This window comes from Paroedura picta, chromosome 18 (genome assembly GCF_049243985.1).
Source record: "Paroedura picta isolate Pp20150507F chromosome 18, Ppicta_v3.0, whole genome shotgun sequence".
Classification (NCBI taxonomy): domain Eukaryota; kingdom Metazoa; phylum Chordata; class Lepidosauria; order Squamata; family Gekkonidae; genus Paroedura; species Paroedura picta.
Genome location: NC_135386.1, coordinates 6,051,937 through 6,069,977, shown reverse-complemented (window position 1 = coordinate 6,069,977; position 18,041 = coordinate 6,051,937). Strand labels below are relative to the sequence as shown.

At 45.4% G+C, this 18,041-nt stretch overlaps 1 protein-coding gene and 1 long non-coding RNA gene across 6 annotated transcripts in view; one reads left to right on the top strand and one right to left on the bottom strand.

The window, feature by feature from the left end:
• MYO5A (myosin VA) overlaps positions 1–18,041 on the bottom strand; it is an 82,734-nt gene that overhangs the window by 41,674 nt on the left and 23,019 nt on the right. For all 5 annotated transcript variants that reach the window (XM_077318125.1, XM_077318122.1, XM_077318123.1 and 2 more), the window contains exons 4-14: positions 15,595–15,739; positions 13,324–13,480; positions 11,045–11,188; positions 9,776–9,857; positions 9,028–9,135; positions 6,460–6,566; positions 5,090–5,355; positions 3,634–3,715; positions 2,496–2,636; positions 2,230–2,355; positions 360–443 (exon numbers count right to left, since the gene is read on the bottom strand). In XM_077318125.1, the coding sequence (XP_077174240.1) occupies positions 360–443; positions 2,230–2,355; positions 2,496–2,636; positions 3,634–3,715; positions 5,090–5,355; positions 6,460–6,566; positions 9,028–9,135; positions 9,776–9,857; positions 11,045–11,188; positions 13,324–13,480; positions 15,595–15,739 (1,442 nt within the window). The remainder of the gene's footprint in view (positions 1–359; positions 444–2,229; positions 2,356–2,495; positions 2,637–3,633; positions 3,716–5,089; positions 5,356–6,459; positions 6,567–9,027; positions 9,136–9,775; positions 9,858–11,044; positions 11,189–13,323; positions 13,481–15,594; positions 15,740–18,041) is intronic.
• Positions 2,631–18,031, top strand: LOC143827982 (uncharacterized). The gene is made up of 4 exons (XR_013227462.1): positions 2,631–3,584; positions 13,279–13,531; positions 14,772–14,901; positions 17,910–18,031. It is a non-coding gene; the product is annotated as an uncharacterized LOC143827982 (long non-coding RNA).

The window sequence follows — 18,041 nt, the reverse complement described above, 5'->3', positions numbered from 1 at the left end:
ACAGTGATACACAAAGAGGACGTCCGGTAATAAATCGGTGGATTTAAGGGAGGAAAAATTCCCGTCCTCTTTGCAAGAGAGACAGGATGACGTTCATCACACTCCTCTCCTCCATTTATCCATACCACCCCCCCTGTAAGGGAGGCTATGCTAACAGGGGCCTAGGGCCTCAAGGCCATTCAGTGACATGCATGGCTGAGCAAGAATGTAAACATGGAACTTCCCAATCCTAACCCAACCCACTAACCACAATCTCTTTAGATGTACCACATCCAATGTTAAAGTATCGTTTCATTCACAAATATCATTCAGGAGATACTACTAATTTAGGATCAAAGGGGCAAAATCGCTATACTAACCTTACTTGATTTTAGAACTTGGATTTGTTCTTCATAGACAGTGTCCTTGTTTTTTTCCAAAAACCCTTCACACTGATACTCCACCTTGGAAAGACAAATGTCGACTTTTACAAAACAAAAAGGTACCTATTTCACACACTCAAACATATAAAATGTTCTACCAGAGCCAAACCCTTTCCTGTAACATCCAAGAAGATTCCTGTAGGCTCAACAATCTTGCATAAATTTCAATACAAACACTGCTTTCTAGACAGGTGACTCCTCCGAAGGGCAGAGGAGCCTTGCTACTGAGGTATCTGGTTGCTCCAGGAAGGTTCTGACATGAAGCATGGATTCATAGAATCATAGAATCATAGAGTTGGAAGGGGCCATACAGGCCATCTAGTCATAGAATCATAGAATCATAGAGTTGGAAGGGGCCATACAGGCCATCTAGTCCAACCCCCTGCTCAACGCAGAATTAGCCCAAAGCCTCCTAAAGCATTCCATCATGTGATTATGACAGAGCTATCGGCGCAGAGTGGTAAGGCAGCCGTCTGAAAGCTTTGCCCATGAGGCTGGGAGTTCAATCCCAGCAGCCGGCTCAAGGTTGACTCAGCCTTCCATCCTTCCGAGGTCGGTAAAATGAGTACCCAGCATGCTGGGGGGTAAATGGAAATGACTGGGGAAGGCACTGGCAAACCACCCCGTATTGAGTCTGCCATGAAAACGCTAGAGGGCGTCACCCCAAGGGTCAGACATGACTCGGTGCTTGCACAGGGGATACCTTTACCTTTTATCAACGTTCCGCAGGGCCTGTAAGACGGAGCTCTTTGGCCAGGCTTTTGGTTAAGGCTGGGAGGGGTGGGGGAGAATCCCAGGGCTGATACCTGTGGGTCCCGCCCTATGACATCTGACTGCCTGTTCTTCCATCATGTGCCATTAATAGCATGATGCAAGTGGTGGGATGGGAACTGGGGTTGTTTTGGGGGGTTTGTCCGCCATCTGCCTTGCTTTGTCATTTGTGGGGTTTGATTGTTATGTTTTAATTGGGGGGGATGTTGATTTTAGTGTTTTTATTGTATCCATTATTGTAAAGGCTGTTGGCCTATTATTTGTAAGCCGACTTGTCGCGAGGGGCGGGGTATATGTTTAATAATAAATAAATAAAATTAATTCACCACATGATACTGCAGCAAAGGTCAGCCAGATAAAGATGTTCAGGATTCAGTCTGCACCTAAAGCCAGGCCCAAGCTCCCAAGTGGTTTTCCTTTTCTAAACCGCAGCCACACAAGGTGTCTGTTTGAATTGGGACCACCAGGAGAGGAAGGGGGCTATAGCCCTTCCCCCCTGCATTATTTTCTTGGCCAAAAGTAGCTCAGCAAATCTATTTTCCCTGAGAAATCCACGCAATGCTGGCAAGTTTGTCCCCAACACGGCAAACAGCAGCTGTATGATGTTATTTCAGGAGCATCCCGTGAGGGAAAGTAGGCCTCCTTCCCCCAGATTATGGTCCTGGGTCAGCCACTGTTTAGACTGGATAAGCCACTTGGGAAGGCTGACCACAGAATCACCAGCGCCACATCTAATGCGACTCTGGGACAACGGCCTCTCCTAAATGAATGCATAAGTCCTTTGTGCGTAATTACGTTGGCAAGCCTCGTCTACACAACTTACAAAACATTGTCTGAAGTCTCTTAAGCTCGCTGCTCCTTCACCGAAATGTTGATTGATTTAAGCACAAATCAGAATTGTCCAATGTAAGCTTCAGCAAAAGAATCCATACAAAGGTCTATAAAACATAGCTCAATGGCCGGCCAGCCTGGCTAAAAGAAGCGTGTAGCAGAAGGACCCACCAACCTTTGTCGGACAGAAAACAGACACTCTTACCTTATCTGCAAAGTGCTGGATGATGAACGCTTTGTTTGACAGCCGGGGCTTCTCAAAGAGGGCTGTTTTATTCAAGTGAGTATTGTACAGTTTCTGGGCCCAGCTATTATCGGAACCTTTGGGCATCTACAAAGGAGGTAAAGTCAAGTAATTTCTGACACATTGCCATTACTCTGAAATAAACGGAACAACAGCCAGTCGACAGGCAAGAGGGGAAAATCCTGCCACTTAAGGCATTTAAGGTTATTTCAATTCCGAACTCCTACCTTGCATTCCTCATCCAACAAATCCAAAACGCCCAGTTTGGCCTCTATCAGGTTGATGCAAGGCTGGTTATCATAGAAATCTATCAAGGTCCACGGAATTTGTTCCCGCATGTACTCTTCTTGTTCCAGTTTAAAGACATGCTGTGGGGGAAGTGGGAGGAAAGGCAACTGTTAGAGCAGGTCCCTGGACTTTGAATTTGCTTTCTCCCTTTGTAATTCCTCTGTTTGGCGAAACATACCGATCAAGCCAGATAATTTACTGAGCGGTGAATCAAAGTGGATAAGAGAATCTTTCTCGGTATAATCAGTTCAAAATAAGTTACTTTAAAAGGTTTTTTTTTTTAAGTTCATGAACCCACAAGATTATAAAGCTAAGAAAATGTAGGCCATTTGATGAATGACAGTGTAAGAGTCAGAAAGTTAACAACCCACCTAGGATACTGTTCAATGTAATTTAAGAAAAGCATGCAACAGGAGAACCCCAGGCAACCCCTCTAGCTTTGATGCTGTTTTCTTTCTGCAGGGGAGCACAGCCTTGGTGTACCCAAGAGGATGTTGTGCAGGCAAGATCTTTCGTACATTAGTCTAGTTTCTTCCTAAGACCTATAGCCCAGTATGTCCTTCTTTGCGTCAATGCATTGCCTGTGCAGTCCATACATGCACTGCAGGAATTACTATGGGGTAAGCTTGCTTGAAACTCAAATACTCTGGCCACCTCCTGAGAAGGAAGGACTCCCTGGAGAAGAGCCTAATGCTGGGAGCGATCGAGGGCAAAAGAAGAAGGGGACGACAGAGAATGAGGTGGCTGGATGGAGTCACTGAAGCAGTCGGTGCAAACTTAAATGGACTCCGGGGAATGGTAGAGGACAGGAAGGCCTGGAGGATCATTGTCCATGGGGTCGCAATGGGTCGCACACGACTTTGCACCTAACAACAACAACAAGCTTGCTGGTTCTGAAAGGCTCCACCGCACTGTCTTAAGGGGCAGGCTACAAGCCTTCCTCATCAGCATATTCTGCTGAAGAGGAAGGATCATATCATCCTAGGAAGCCCAGCTGGTGCGAACACACCTTCCATCCAAAGGATCCAGTAAGCAAAACAGGCTGTGGGTGGGTGGACCACACAGGGAGACACTCACCATATTGAATTGTTGCTGCAGCTTCTCATTGGCATAATTTATACAAAATTGTTCAAAGCTGTTGATCTCAAATGTTTCAAACCTGCAAAACAAAAACAAAAAGCCCCAAACCAGTAAAGTGAATGCCTTGGCAGTTTGTGTTTATGTAGCAAAAATCCAGTTAAGCCACGACTGGGCAAGGGGAGGGAGTCACAAAGGCAAGATGCTGGAAAATTACGCGGGCCGCAATACTTCTGGAATTGGAATACTGCTAGCAAGATGAAAGGACGCCCGTCAAAAGAGTGACAGCAGAGACGACCAATGAGGTGACCATACAATTAATCCCCTGAAACAGAGTGCATATGTGCATGGGAAAGGGGAATACTGAGAACAAATAATGGGGTGGAGAAAAAAAGTTATTCCCGGCTCTGGGCCAGAAACACCTTCTCATCACCCCAAACCCTTTGGGGTTCCACTTGTAGGATCTTAGATGAACTGTTCCTTTCTGACCACGACGCTATCATCAGCAGACGTTATGAATACTGAAAACCAGAGAATCGATGGGCATGGGCTATCAGCTTCTCAGGTGCACAACTAGACAAAATAAATCGCTATGTTTTTGCCTTCCATTGCAGTGGCAGGTCTGATTGCCAGAGGAAACCCACCTGGACAACAGGCTGACATTCACAACAGGCGCAGCAGTTTTATCAAGCAGTTGTCTGAATTTCACACAAGCCTAGATGTCCTTTAATCGCTGAATACATAAACTGCCCTGGAAAGGATCCCTGAGACAGTGCACAGCAAGTATATTCCTCCCGCCCCCTGCTCTTAGATCAGTAACAGTAGCGATCCCCAACTTGTGGGCCGCGGACCACATGTGGTCCTTCGACTAATTGGAGGTGGGCCCCGAAGGACGCCTTCTCCCCCCCCCCCCCCGGCCCTTTACTTTATCCCCCCCGGCCCTTTACAACACACTTTGGGTGTCATTGTCTCCCATCACTCCCAGATGGGACTATTTCGTTGCAGAGAAACAAGCTTGTCATGAGTTAAAATTGTCATGAGTTAAAATTTCCACGAAAATAAAATGTTCCTTATGCTCATTGTTGTGGCGTGTCTGTATCTTCTTTTGAAGGGATGTTCAAACATGACCATAGCGATCAGAGAGCGCTAGGGCAGTGGTTGAGAGTAGAGGAGTCAACTAACCCCTCCCACCGGGCCTCAGTAGAAGGCGTTCTACTGAGGCCCGGTGGGAGGGGTTAGTTGACTCCTCTACTCTCAACCACTGCCCTAACGCTCTCTGATCGCTATGGTCATGTTTAAACATCGTTGAGTGGTCCCCGGTGATAAAAAGGTTGGGGACCACTGAGTAACAGCATCCACTTGTTGCTTCCCCCAACCCCCCCAGGCACATCGCGATGTTGGGTCAAGCTATCATTCCTACTTGCTTTGTTATTTGGCCTCAGGAGACAACACTCACCCGTAGATGTCCAAGACGCCGATGAAAGAGTGCTGCTTCATGGTGGAGTGCAGAGCTCGGTTCACGTGGTCCACAATCCAGTTAAAGAGGTTCGCGTAGATGTGCTTCGCGAGGGCATCCCTGGCGTTGGTTGCCTGGAGCTTGGGAATGGGCTTGATGTAGGTCTCCGTAGCCGTGGCGAGTTTCCGGTGGCAAAGCCAGTGCGCCATCTGTTCGTACTCCACCCCCATGAGATCGCAGAAGATGCGGAGGGGCTCATGCTTGGGCTACAATGAGAGGCATCCCCTTAGATGTGAAAACCAAGGCGGTTTCTCTGTTAATATTTCCAGGCAGGCACACTCCCCCCCCCCCCAACTGTGCAGTGGGAAATGAGTTCCGAAAGAGCCCCTGTGAACAGGAGTCCTTGATTATTTCAGAACCCTAAAGAAGGATTGGGTAAAAGGAACCATCACTGAAGTCTCTGAGGAACGGCCCAGGTTCCTTAATTCTATTCCCATTGACCAAGCCCTATGAAGATAGGTTGAGGGACTTGGGAATGTTCAGCCTGGAGAAATGGAGGTTGAGAGGGGACATGATAGCCCTCTTTAAGTATTTGAAAGGTTGTCACTTGGAGGAGGGCAGGAGGCTGTTCCCATTGGCTGCAGAGGAGAGGACACGCAGTAATGGGTTTAAACTACAAGTACAACGATATAGGCTAGATATCAGGAAAAAAAAGTTCACAGTCAGAGTAGTTCAGCAGTGGAATAGGCTGCCTAAGGAGGTGGTGAGCTCCCCCTCACTGGCAGTCTTCAAGCAAAGGTTGGATACACACTTTTCTTGGATGCTTTAGGATGCTTAGGGCTGATCCTGCGTGGAGCAGGGGGTTGGACTAGATGGCCTGTATGGCCCCTTCCAACTCTATGATTCTATGATTCCCACTTGCCCATGGAAGTGTTGACCTTTCCATTCATCTGAGACTAATCAGGCATCCTGGAAAGTAAGCTGGAATTTCGACACAAGCTCCTGAAGAATCACAAGATCTCCCTTCAATAGCCAAGAGACAACAAAGGCCCACTTTTACATCCCACGTGGCTCTTCCAAAAAAGACACGCTGTTCTTCGAAAAGGCATTGTCCTTTTAAAAGAGATCTGTTGTGAACTGATAGGAACAAAGCTGGTATGAAGGAAGAAAAGAAAAGAAAGTGTTGGAGGAAGGTTTTTGAGGGCACTGCAGGATGAGAGGGAAAGGCTCAAAAGAGTGGAGCCCATGGAGACTGACTGAATATTTCCAGTGAGTATTTGAAGCACGACTATAGTGTTCAAACACAAGCATGGCCAGGAAGGCAGAGAGTATTGAGAAATAGATAATTTGTACACTCATTTGAAACTCACGGGTATTGTGCAGCTGTCGGCGTCTCGAGATGTGAATGACACGTTGCCCAGGTGAAGAATAGCAGCGAGGATTTGGAAAATTCCCATCTGAGAGGAATCCGCGATACCTAGCAGGGGAGACGGGAGGACTCAAAACTCTTTCCGTAAAGACGGCAGCAGGAGAGTGTTAGAGCATGGCAAAGAAAATGAAAAGCGTTGCATCACTGAGACGACGATGGGTCTTTCCCTTCTTATATTGTACTTTTATATGCTATTAAAGGCTTGTTGTTGTTGTTGCATCACTGGCAGACTAGATTAGCCCACTCTAGTCAGATCTCAGAAGCTAAGTAGGGCTGGCTTTGGCTAGGATTGGGAGGGGAGACCTCCAAGGAATACCAGGGTCGTCACGTGGGGGCGTGCAATGGCAAGGTGCCTCTGAAGGTCCTTTACCATGAAACCTCATTGGGAGTCAACAACAACAAGCCTTTAATAGCATATAAAAGCACAATATAAGAAGGGAAAGTGCAAAAGGATCCACTGCTAGTGAGAACAAAGGCAAAGATCATGCTTTAGACATAATTCACGATTTCTCAGGGCAAGATGTAAAAACTTTGCTACTGGTTCAATTATATCAGGGTTCTGGGATGTCAAAAGAAACTGAGCCTTCCGTTCATCCGAATGCAGTTCTCTTTTACACAGCAGTGAGTGAAGAAATTTGGCTCGGATCGAAGAATGAAATGGACAATGGAAGAAAACGTGTGCAATTGATTCTGTACAGCATTGTCCACATGGGAGTCAGCTGTGACGTGATGGCAAAAAAAAAAATTACATTGCAAAGGAGAAATCATCACTCACGGCCGTCTCTCAGTGCTGAACCATCTCCTTGCAGGGGGGGGGGAAATCTAACTCACAGCAGCCAGTGCCATCATATTGTGCCCCATATTGTGCAGACTAAGCTCTGTTAATTCAACGGCACTGGCAAAAATCCACCACCCATCTGAGCACTCAAGTGGACTGTTCCCCAAGGGCCGATCCCTGCCCACGAGGCCTGACCCCAACGGCTTGCTTTTTAGTGTCAACACCTCGCCTTTTTGCTAGGCCAAGTGCACGCTCCCCTCGTATACAGGGGTCCTGCTAGTGGTGGCCTGCTCCTGCCCCTTCTGAACTCTGGATTGCCATCTGCAAAAGCTGACCCTTCCCTGGCCTGGACTATGCTGCCGGCCTCTGATCCTCCTGGGTCAGGGTTTCCCAACCCCGGGACGCTGGCCCTTGAGTGCTTGTCACCCATGTGCTTTGAGATACGACCTGCTTTTGCATCAGATAGCACCAGGAGACAGATGTGCCATAAAACATTTAGGACTTCATTAAGGGGAACACCCCTACATGGTTTACTACATCCCATTACGTGGAACTGTAAAAGGTTTAATATATCAGAACTGTCGTCCTCCTTGGGAAGTAACATATATCAGAATAATAACACCGGGCGATCACTTATTTAAAAGGCTGAGGAGTCTCTACAAATGAAAGCAACTGCATAAATCTATCACACTTCAATTAACATGCAACGCTCGGATCACGCTCTCTTCTATTGAAGTGCCTCTGCGAAAAAGCAAGTGCCATAAAGGGACTGCCATACAGAATAACAAATCCTTTTTTTCTTCCTCCAGTAAGAAAAAGGAAAGCAAGGTGATGCGGAAAAAAAAAATCAAGAACGTGCCAGCACAACTGATGGAGAGAAGAGACATCTGGACTTCCCAGGCAAACTAACACAAAACACATCACTCACACAGTTTGTGTTTATGGCAAGTGATTGTGAGAGGAGACAAATTAGCCTTCTTTTATCCAAGCAGAAGGAACGAGGCATTCAAACCGGAAATTCAAACAGAGGAAACGAGAAATTCTAAGAGTTCCGGTGGAAAGCGGAAGACAGGCCCCTGATTTTTAAAAGCCTGGCAGTGTCATCGACTTGATGCGAGCTGGTCTGCGACTGAACGTTGCCAGCAGTTTTAAAAGCTGCCTCCCAGGGTCCCCAGTTCAGATCAGGTCCCGCTCCCAGGGGAGATGGGGTTTAACCCTTCTGTACAGTTCTGTTAATCAAAGCAGCACCTCCTCTCTTGCCCTTCACTGGTAGCCCTGGCATTGCTTGTCTTGTTATCATTGAAGATGAGCATTTGAGCATTTTCTGTTAGTAAATCCATGTGGAGGTGGAAGGTTTTGGCTCCCTCTCCCAAACCAAAGTCCCAATCCAGATTAGGGCCCTTTTTGGAAAAAAAAACTGAGACTAATCACAGATAGCCCCATCCGCTTTCCCAGTATTACAGCTGTCCCAAAGGACCTGTGCCAGGGCCCCAATCCATCATTCATGGTAAGGATGTCAGCGATTGCTGTTGACTTGTATCTGCCTCTCATTCCACCTCTCATGCTGTTCCCTGTCCTCCCCCATTGGGAGGCGGAGAGCATGGGATTTGAACTCATGTGTACACCCATCCTTCTAAAATGAATTTTGTCAAGAATCCAAAGCAGACTACCAAGACAGTAAGCGCAACGCCAAAGGCCCCCGGAGAAAAGAGACGTGCTGCTGAAAATTACCTAGCAAAGTGCAAGCCCGCCGTGTGTTCATCATCTCTTTGGCATCATCGATCCCGTCGATCACCGGACTGCCCCCTTGCTTGGTGTAATGAAAATAGTTTGCGTTCCCTGTTAAAAAACAAACAAACATAGATACATACATGCCAATTTGTATGCAAGTCTGTAGGAGCGTTAGCCTGGGAACATGAGGTGAGGTTTGGAGACATATGTAATCAGAGGACGTTTAAAGGAAGAATTCCTAGGGCCCAGCTCCCCCTAGGTTCATGCTTCAAATTAATGTGTAATGTTTAGTAGGGATGTTCCTAGTGAAGATCCAAGGGTCCAAAGACCTGGGGGGGCAAGCTAAAGCTCGAAAGGTGGGCATGTGTTTTTCGGGAAGAAATCCCAGGTTCCACCCCTGGCACTTGCAAGTATAAAGGTGGCAAAGCTGAGAAAGACAGCAACTGAAATTGCTTGCCACTTTGAAGAACCATGACTCTGGGCTGTAGTAAAAAATGGTTTGACGTATCAAAGGATATCTTACATTTGTCTGCATTGCTAATTGAAACCGCCCACTGTGCATTCAAACAGTTTATAACACATGCAGGAATAAGTTTGATTCCTCTTTACAAAGTGCAAATTCCAGGGGGTGGGGAGGTAGAAAAGCAAATGAGCTGCAGAAACAAAGGAGGTTCTTTAATAGCCATCCCTGCAACACAGGTTCAGTCACGTGCCAAATCACAGGATATAGTTGATGCCAACGTCATACCTAATCGCAATGTTTTAAATTCAGGCAATGCTGCAGAAGCACAGAGTTGGTAGAAGATATGGTAATTTCTCTCCTCCTCTGCCTTAAAAAAAAAAAAAGGTGAAATATCTGTCACTTCCATAAAGTCAGTCTGATCGATTAGCGAAGCAGTAAATGAAAAACTGAAGAAAGCATGGATTGCATCCTATCTCTACGAGTAATCTAGGAATAATCCACCAAAACACAGTTCCTCACTTCATTTAACCAACCTGTTTACTCCCTGAGCTTCCTCGGGGAAAAGGTCACTGATGATGAATTAACATGTACCTCTTGAGGTTTAAATGAGCATCAAAAACAACAGTGGGGGGGGGGGACTCATTAAAGATGAAAGAAAAGGTGTGCCTCTTCTAGCATTTCCATACAGTGCACTCTGGGGCAACCAAGAACCTCCCCACACTTCTGCATTGGCTGCATCCTGCTCCCGTGTGAGATTAAAGATATACACTGTATGAGGCTACTGGTCAGATCTCCAGATGCTGTTTTCTTTAAACTTAAAAACAAAAGGAGGAGGGAGAGTCCAGCCAGTGGCCCGGCTCAAGATGAAAGGAGAGAGTGGTCTGAGCAACGATTTCTCGATGGTTAGATAAGCTTCCAAGGGCAGAGAGTCATCTCAAACCACTGCGTGGCAAACTGCGGTTTGTAAAACTGTGGTCTGTTTTTACCTCTGAACCCAGAGAAGAAAACTTTTCTCTCTTTCCTCTAGGCAGGCATTTGAACGAAAAGACAAATACCATATTTGCCTGCGTATAAGACGACTGGGCGTATAAGATGACTCCCCCAACATTTCCACTCAAAATATAGAGTTTGTTACATTACATTACAGTACTATGGGCAGCTATGGGCAGCTATGTCTATCCCAACTAAAGTGCACCCGGCGTACAGGACGACCCCCCCACTTGGAGACCTGTTTTTCGGGGGGGGGAAGTAGTCTTATACGCCAGCAAATACTGTACTTGGACAGAACTGTTATGCAGTGTGTTGCTATTGCTCGGCATTGCTACTGAAACTTGCATTCAGAGCAAAGCTGTTAAACAACGCTGTTACTTCCCCTCTGCTGCCACTGTAAAATGTTATCGTGCCCCTCCATATCCCTCCTCCATACCTCACCCAGACATAGCAAGCTAAGGTGACACTCTCTCAGAAAGTACAGAAAGTCTGCTCTTGTGGTTTTAGGTTTATAATGCAACCTCCAACTTCCCCAAGCCCAAATGAAAAGTGCGCGCATTTTACCTGGAACACCACTCTTGATTTTTCTAGGAGGTAAGTCCTCATGTTAGCACCAATGATTCGGTACCTCTTATCAAAACCAATCTCAATGTACTTCCCAAAACGGCTGCTGTTGTCGTTCCGCGTGGTTTTGGCGTTCCCGATAGACTGCGAGGGTTGAGAAAGAGAGAGGGTTGGGAGCGGTCCCACGACTGCATTGCCAAACGGTCACTGAAAACTTGTTTGCGAGAAATTCCATTAATTACAGGCTAACCCTTTGATCTGCGAGGATAGATTCTCACACACAACTCTTGACACTGATGTTGAATAGGAAGATGTCTAAATACATACACAGGTAATAAGCAGGCATAAGTTAGGTCTCTGCAGGTGGGAAATGAAAAAAACCCTGTCTTATGGCTTCTTATAATACATAATAAAATGTATGGATTTCATTATAATATGGTGATGACATCATATCCTGCTGTTGGCATCACATCCTGCTCGGAAGCTTCCCAAAAGCATCTGGTTGGTCACTGAAGGAAACGGGGAAGCTGGTCTCTGATCCAGCAAGGGGTCTTCTTGTGTTAAAGGGGAAACCAATTTTTATTGCAAACAATTGTACATTGTTCACAGTATGGTGGGTATCTTGGTCCTGCACCACAGAATCAAGAGAAGAATGGCATAAAATAGCTAAGCAGTTAAGAAGACCGTTTCAATAATAGCAACATTATACAAATTTTCCTTAGTAATGCTTGCGGGTTCATCTCAGGGTTTAGCAAACAAAGTTGGCAGTCTCAGGTTCAAAAGCAGGCAGTGGGTGAGTTTCCTGCAAACAAACTGATAGTGAGGTGAGGCTAAGCAGACAAGAATGGCAACTGTACACTAAACATGGTACAAAACCTCCACAGCGGGTCTTCAAAAGCACTCGCAAGTTTGGAACAGAATTTAGATAGTGACACAGATCTGCAGCTAGTCCTCTGTAGGTTTTGCGACCTGGTTTTTACTGTTTTCATCTATAATCCACCTTTCTCCCTGGAACCCCAGGTGGATAACAAGCGTGATAAACACACAACTTTCCCATCAATCAGGAGGTGGATTCTGAGATGTAACAACTTAAACTAACAGCAAAAATACCAAGCAAGACAAAATATTGCCGTTGAGCTGGGATTGCAGGACAGGGAGAAAGGCCGCACAATGCACGCGGACATATCTGTTTAAGGAAACAGGACAGGCAGTGTAGGACAGACTTTATCCCTAATAAAAGTTACCTCTTGAGCAGAAGCTTTACACTACAGATTTGCCCCTGAAACTGTCAAGAGCGGGATCACTTCACACAAAGTGACAAAGGCAAACACACATGCCCACTCATTAGACCATTCAGTGCTAATAAGCATTTAGTAAGATTATTCTGAAGTTCCACACAACACTGCAAACCAGGCACCATTACCTTGTTGGGTACCAGATCTCAAAGTCACCTGTGCTAAAGTTGCACTAAGACAGATACTGTCATCTCTGCTTTTGTTTGTGCATCAAGGAATACTTAAGAGGAAAAAAGGGATACAGATTTTAAAGTCATAGAATGAAGGAGTGCTTGGGTTGTATATTTCAGCTATCAGACCTTTCTTTGGAAATTCTGTATTTTGAAAATAATGGCGTTTTCAGAGTGGTTGTTTTTTGTATTTGTTATTTGTTCCGTACTGCATGAAATGGACTTTAGCTTTTCCTGGTCTGATGCTATACCAATATTTATTTCACTGTGATAAGATTTCATTGTTGGATGAAGCTTTAAGGGCAGAAAAGCAGGTTAGGCCAAACAAACAACGCAATTAATTGTCTGCTAAAGGTCTCTGCAATACACACAATAAAGGTGAAGAGTTTGTTGAACTGAACCCTTTTACAAGAGGGCTACATAAGTCTGAAATGAACCTGCTTCAGGGATGGGGCGCCAATCAAATGACTGTTCTAACTCTTTGGGCTTGTCCCTGAAATCCTTCTGTACAGTAAGGTTAGGAGGAGGTCTCATATTTACTCACTGGATATTAGGTTTACACCAAGTACTGAAATTGCACCTGGTCTTGGGGGTTCGTTTTGATTTTCCTGCCAGGGGTGGGCAAACTGTGGCCCTCCAGATGCTGGCAGGGGCTCATGGGAATTGTAGTCCATGGACATCTGGAGGGCCACAGTTTGCCCACCCCTGGTCTGATCATTTCGAACACAGGCATAGTACTGTTTGCTGATGGGAACCCTTCTCCATATAGGCACCCCTGGCAATGAGCCTTCTGCACCTTCTTCCACTCTCTTACCTCCATTATGGGATTGGATGCCAATACTTTCTCTTCGACGTTAGCTTCACTGGCAGACCCACTCACAGTGGCAAAATACCTCATCGCATACTTCGCAGAGACCGTCTTTCCAGCTCCGGATTCCCCGCTCACAATGATTGACTGGTTCCGCTCGTCTCTGAAACGGAAGCGGCTCTTTGAAACAGGAGGCAGGAGAATACGCACGCAGGTACAAAATAAAGCTTTGATTTTTACACGATGGCTCTTTCGATGGCCTGCTCCATCCTTGTGTTTAAAGCCAATTCAGGGGCTGTGCCCAAATGAGGAATATACATTTTAAACAAAGAAAGGACGCTCTTTCCTAATCCCATCTGGCAAGTTCTTGGCACAGAGCGACTCTATATAAGCAGAATAAACTGGCGCTGTCTGTTCTGCACTGAATATGCACACTGAACAAGAAGAGTTCTTTGTGCATCTCCCTCAGTCCTTTCAGAGTTGAACCCACCCCACCTCACCCCCACCCAAGCTCAGAAGGCTCCAAAGATTTAATAGCAACCATCCACATACCCTCAGAAGACCTACGGGAAGCGGGGCACAAGGTCCGGAATCTCCTTCAATTTGCCCAGCAGCAAATGGTAACAAGAGGTAGACTGATTCTAAACCTGGAGGTTCATTTAAGTCAGTACCACTAATACCCATTGATGGAATTACCCTCAAAACATTTATCTAATCCCATTTTAACTCTATGTTCTTAAAGCAAGGAAAGAGAGGCACACCGTATCTAATAAGCTAATGGCCTCCCTGGAGTCCCCTCGCTGACAATGACTACAGGCTTTTCCCCTCAGTTATTTGCCTCAGTTTTCTAATCTGTCCTCTGCCTTCATACAGGAAATGCACACAAATCCATTCTGCCTGTAATTTTGCTTTTATATTGGTGCCATTATCTGCCAGTGGCCAATCTGCAGACAGAAAAGCTCCTGACTTGCAGTTTCTTCTCTTCCTTCTCTCCCAATCCATTTGAGCAAAACTACAGTTCCTAAAGGGGCCTTTCTGTTTCTCGTCAGAGTCCCGGCTCATAAACTGACTGTACGCTGTTACCAACCCAGGTCTTTCTAATGCTGTTCCATGCCAAGAAGAAACCTTCTTTCAGAAACTGCCATTCTAAAGGGATAATTCAGCTTTGGAGAAGTTATGAAGATGCATCATCTATCAACTCCCCAGATGCTAAAGCACTCAGGCTAGGTCCTAAGAAGGCATAAGATGCAGCAGCCTGGCCTTAGCTAAGCAGGGCTAGACCCAGACTGTGCTGAGACAGGAGAGTGCTCAGAAACCCCCTGCACGTCCCCTTGAGCTTCCTCAAGGCAGGATCTAAGATGATGAACAAACAGTACTTGATATCCAGCAGAAACAATGGGAGCTCTTTTATGTACTTATTTATGACATCAAATCATGTCTTTCTTTGGTCACAGAACTCAAGACAGCGCACAGACGGTTGCATCCAGGTCAGACTCTCAGTGCAGCTGCATCATGTGCCCTGAGACCATGCCGTGCTGTAAGGAAGCCAAGAACGTATCTTGATATGGAGAAGGAGAAGCAAAGGTGACGGGAGATGAGAGATTAGATTTTGTAACTTTTGGGGGGGGGCAGTGGTGGTAATGGCAGAGGGCTTTTTAAAATCCTCTCCTCTTCTGCACCATTTCCCCAATCAACATTCCACGCACGCACACCCCGAGCAGCTGTTGCCCCAGCCGCAGAAAAAGTTACAGGCACCTGTCAAAACAGAACGAGCCATGAGATCTGATCACAGACCTCCTGCGGCTCAGGCTTTCCGGCGGCTTCTGCTGCTGAAAAATGCCTAATTGTAACCCTTGACTGAAGCAGATCCCTTTCTGCAGAGCAAGAACACTGCTGGGTTTCCCTGCTACCGTTACAAGAGAACGAAGCATTGCAAGCAGAAACACATATATTCTAGCTACATATCTTTAGTCCGATTCATGGGATGCTTATGAACTGGGCGGGGAGGGGGGGTGTCAGCTTAAGCACGCAGCTGGCGGAATTCTAAATCCGGTCAAACGTAGACTGGGGTTTCCAGATGAGCCCTGAATTTACACCACCTGTCTGATGAATCCAAAGCAGGCAAAGCAGGCAATCTGATTTTAAAAAATGCTTAGGGAACAATGCTATACAGATGAAAGCAAAAGGGTCACAGATGCCTCTAACATGACCCGATCCCTGTCAGAACCGTTCTGCTTTCCTCAACCTAGACAGCAACCAAGTCTCCATTCCACAAACCTGGCCATTTGCTTATATGCTTCCTCAGCCACAGCAAAGATGTGTGGGTCCATGTCCCCCATGTTCTGGCCACTGTATGCGTTGATGATGTCTTCGCCATAGATAGGCAGCTGCTCATAAGGATTTATGGCCACTAAAACTATGCCTGCAAAATAAAAATCAGATGTTATTGGTAAACATCAAATTAAGAAAGAGCAGATTTTTTTAATTTGAAAAAGAGACAGAGAACAGCTCGATACAACTGATGCAGAACTTTAAACTCTTTTCTTTTTATTTCACAAGTCATTTGTTTAAAGAAACAGAAACTCACAAGCATAACAGAAACCAGGCAACAAAGTTTAAATTTTGGTTGTAAGTGTTCGTGTGCATGCACACAAAAGCACAGGACTAGAATTCAACTTTGTTGGCCTTAAAGGGGGTGGAGCACCTTCCGTATGAAGAAAGTTTAAAGAGGTTAGGGCTTTTTAGTTTGGAGAAATGATAATTAAGGGGTGACATAATGGAGGTTTACAAAATTATGCATGGGACAGAAAAGTCAGAGGATGTGCCATGAATGAGTAAGCATTAGTACATTCAAGTGGGTTGCCGTGTTGGTCTGAAGCAGCAGAGCAAATTTAGAGTCCAGTGGCACCTTTAAGACCAGCAATGAGCTTCTGTGTGCCTGCGCACTTCCTCAGATACAATTGCAGATACAATATGCAATATTAATATAATATGTGGTCTTGCAATTCTCATATAATTGTATCTGAAGAAGTGTGCTGTACTGGTTGGTCTTGAAGGTGTCACTGGACCCAAACCTTTTTTTGTTCTACTGCTTCAGACCATGGCTGCCCACCTGAATCGATCTTCACAGAAATCCAAGAGTATCTTAAAGACAGTTAATCAAACTAAGCTTTCAAAAGGAATACCAGAGGTGTCTTATCATTTACTAGCAGAACTTTGTGGAGGGTGGCAGGATAAATCTCTTTCAGTCTTTATCAGTTTCTCCTGCTAACCTTCAGCAACTAACTACAGAGTAATGTGTGATTTCAAACACAGAAGTCGGTGGCCAGCTCAGGTTGCCTGGCTGAGGTCACCTGGGAAACAAGAGGGTTTTTTTTTCCCCACTGCAAAAGAAGCATCCCTAAGTGACCAGATGCACCTACCATTTTTCCAGGGGTGGAGGTGAGGACGGGAACAAGCAATAGTAACTTTAAGAGATACGTGCTGGGATGTGTGTGTGTGTGAGAGAGAGAGAGGGAGAGAGAGAGAGAGAGAGAGAGAGAGAGAGAGAGAGAGAGAATGCTCTCTAGAGTCTCTTGAAATGGCTCCAGTGAAAATAGGCATATACTCAAGTGGTTTTATGTACCGGCAAAGAAGCATTTTCCAAATTACATCATTGGCTCCAATGATGTTGTTAACTCGTTAAACACTCAGAGCTCAACCTAATTAAACTCAACCAAATCGAAAAAAGAAACACTTTAACTTCATTGCTCCAAAGTTAAGAGATTTGCAGTGTTTTCATCTCTTAGGATGACAAGTCTCTCTTGGCTCCCCCGCCCCCCAAAAAGATGAGGGGGTCATATTTTCTTTATAAACAGCAGCTTAGTGCTTTGTGATAGCTTTATATAGTGTTCCAATAACACATTGCAGTGCAAAAATACAGGCATGTCTTAAAATAAGCACATGTTTCTGTGCTCCAGCAATGATAAAACTCAACCTTTATGAACTCAACTTTGGTTTTATCTCCCGGGCAGCTGGTCTGGTCTGTGTGCTGCAGCAAAAACAGAGACTATTTTGATACCTTAAAGACCAACAAGATATATCGGCACATAAAACTTTATGCATCAGATGCAGGAAGCATTATGCTCAGTTGTAATTAGGAGAGCACATAATGTATCTGCTGAAGAGGGCTCCAGTCCTCAAAAACTTGTGCCATCCGAAATTTCCCCATCTTCAGGTTGGTGCTGCCCAATGTCTGATGTTTCTCAAGCCAAGTCTTGAAGCTGGCTAGTTTAGTTACGACAGCCAGTATGGTGCAGTGGAGAGAAGCCCCTGGAGTGTCTCACTAGGATCTGGAAGAACCAGGTTTAAATTCCCACTCTGCCTCAGAAGCTTCCTGGGTGACTCACTGTCTATGGGCCTAGCAGAGTTGTTGTAACAATAAAATGGAGGAGGAGAAACAGATAATGCAAGTCTCTTTGGCTCTCCACCGAGGAGAAGAGTGGGGTTAACTACCTAAAAATAATAATAATAAAAATTAAGGAGTGTGAAAATATTTATGATGAAAAATGTCAGTGAAACGGAAACAACTTTAACCCTTTTCATTTTTTTAGAATCACAGGACTGTTGCGAGGCCAAAAACAGATGAGGATTTGTTGACACAATGAATGGGCTATTGGAGAGAAAAGCAAATTCACCCTGAACCTTCACAGTTACGCAGCTGTCCAAAACAGCCAGCAAGGTAA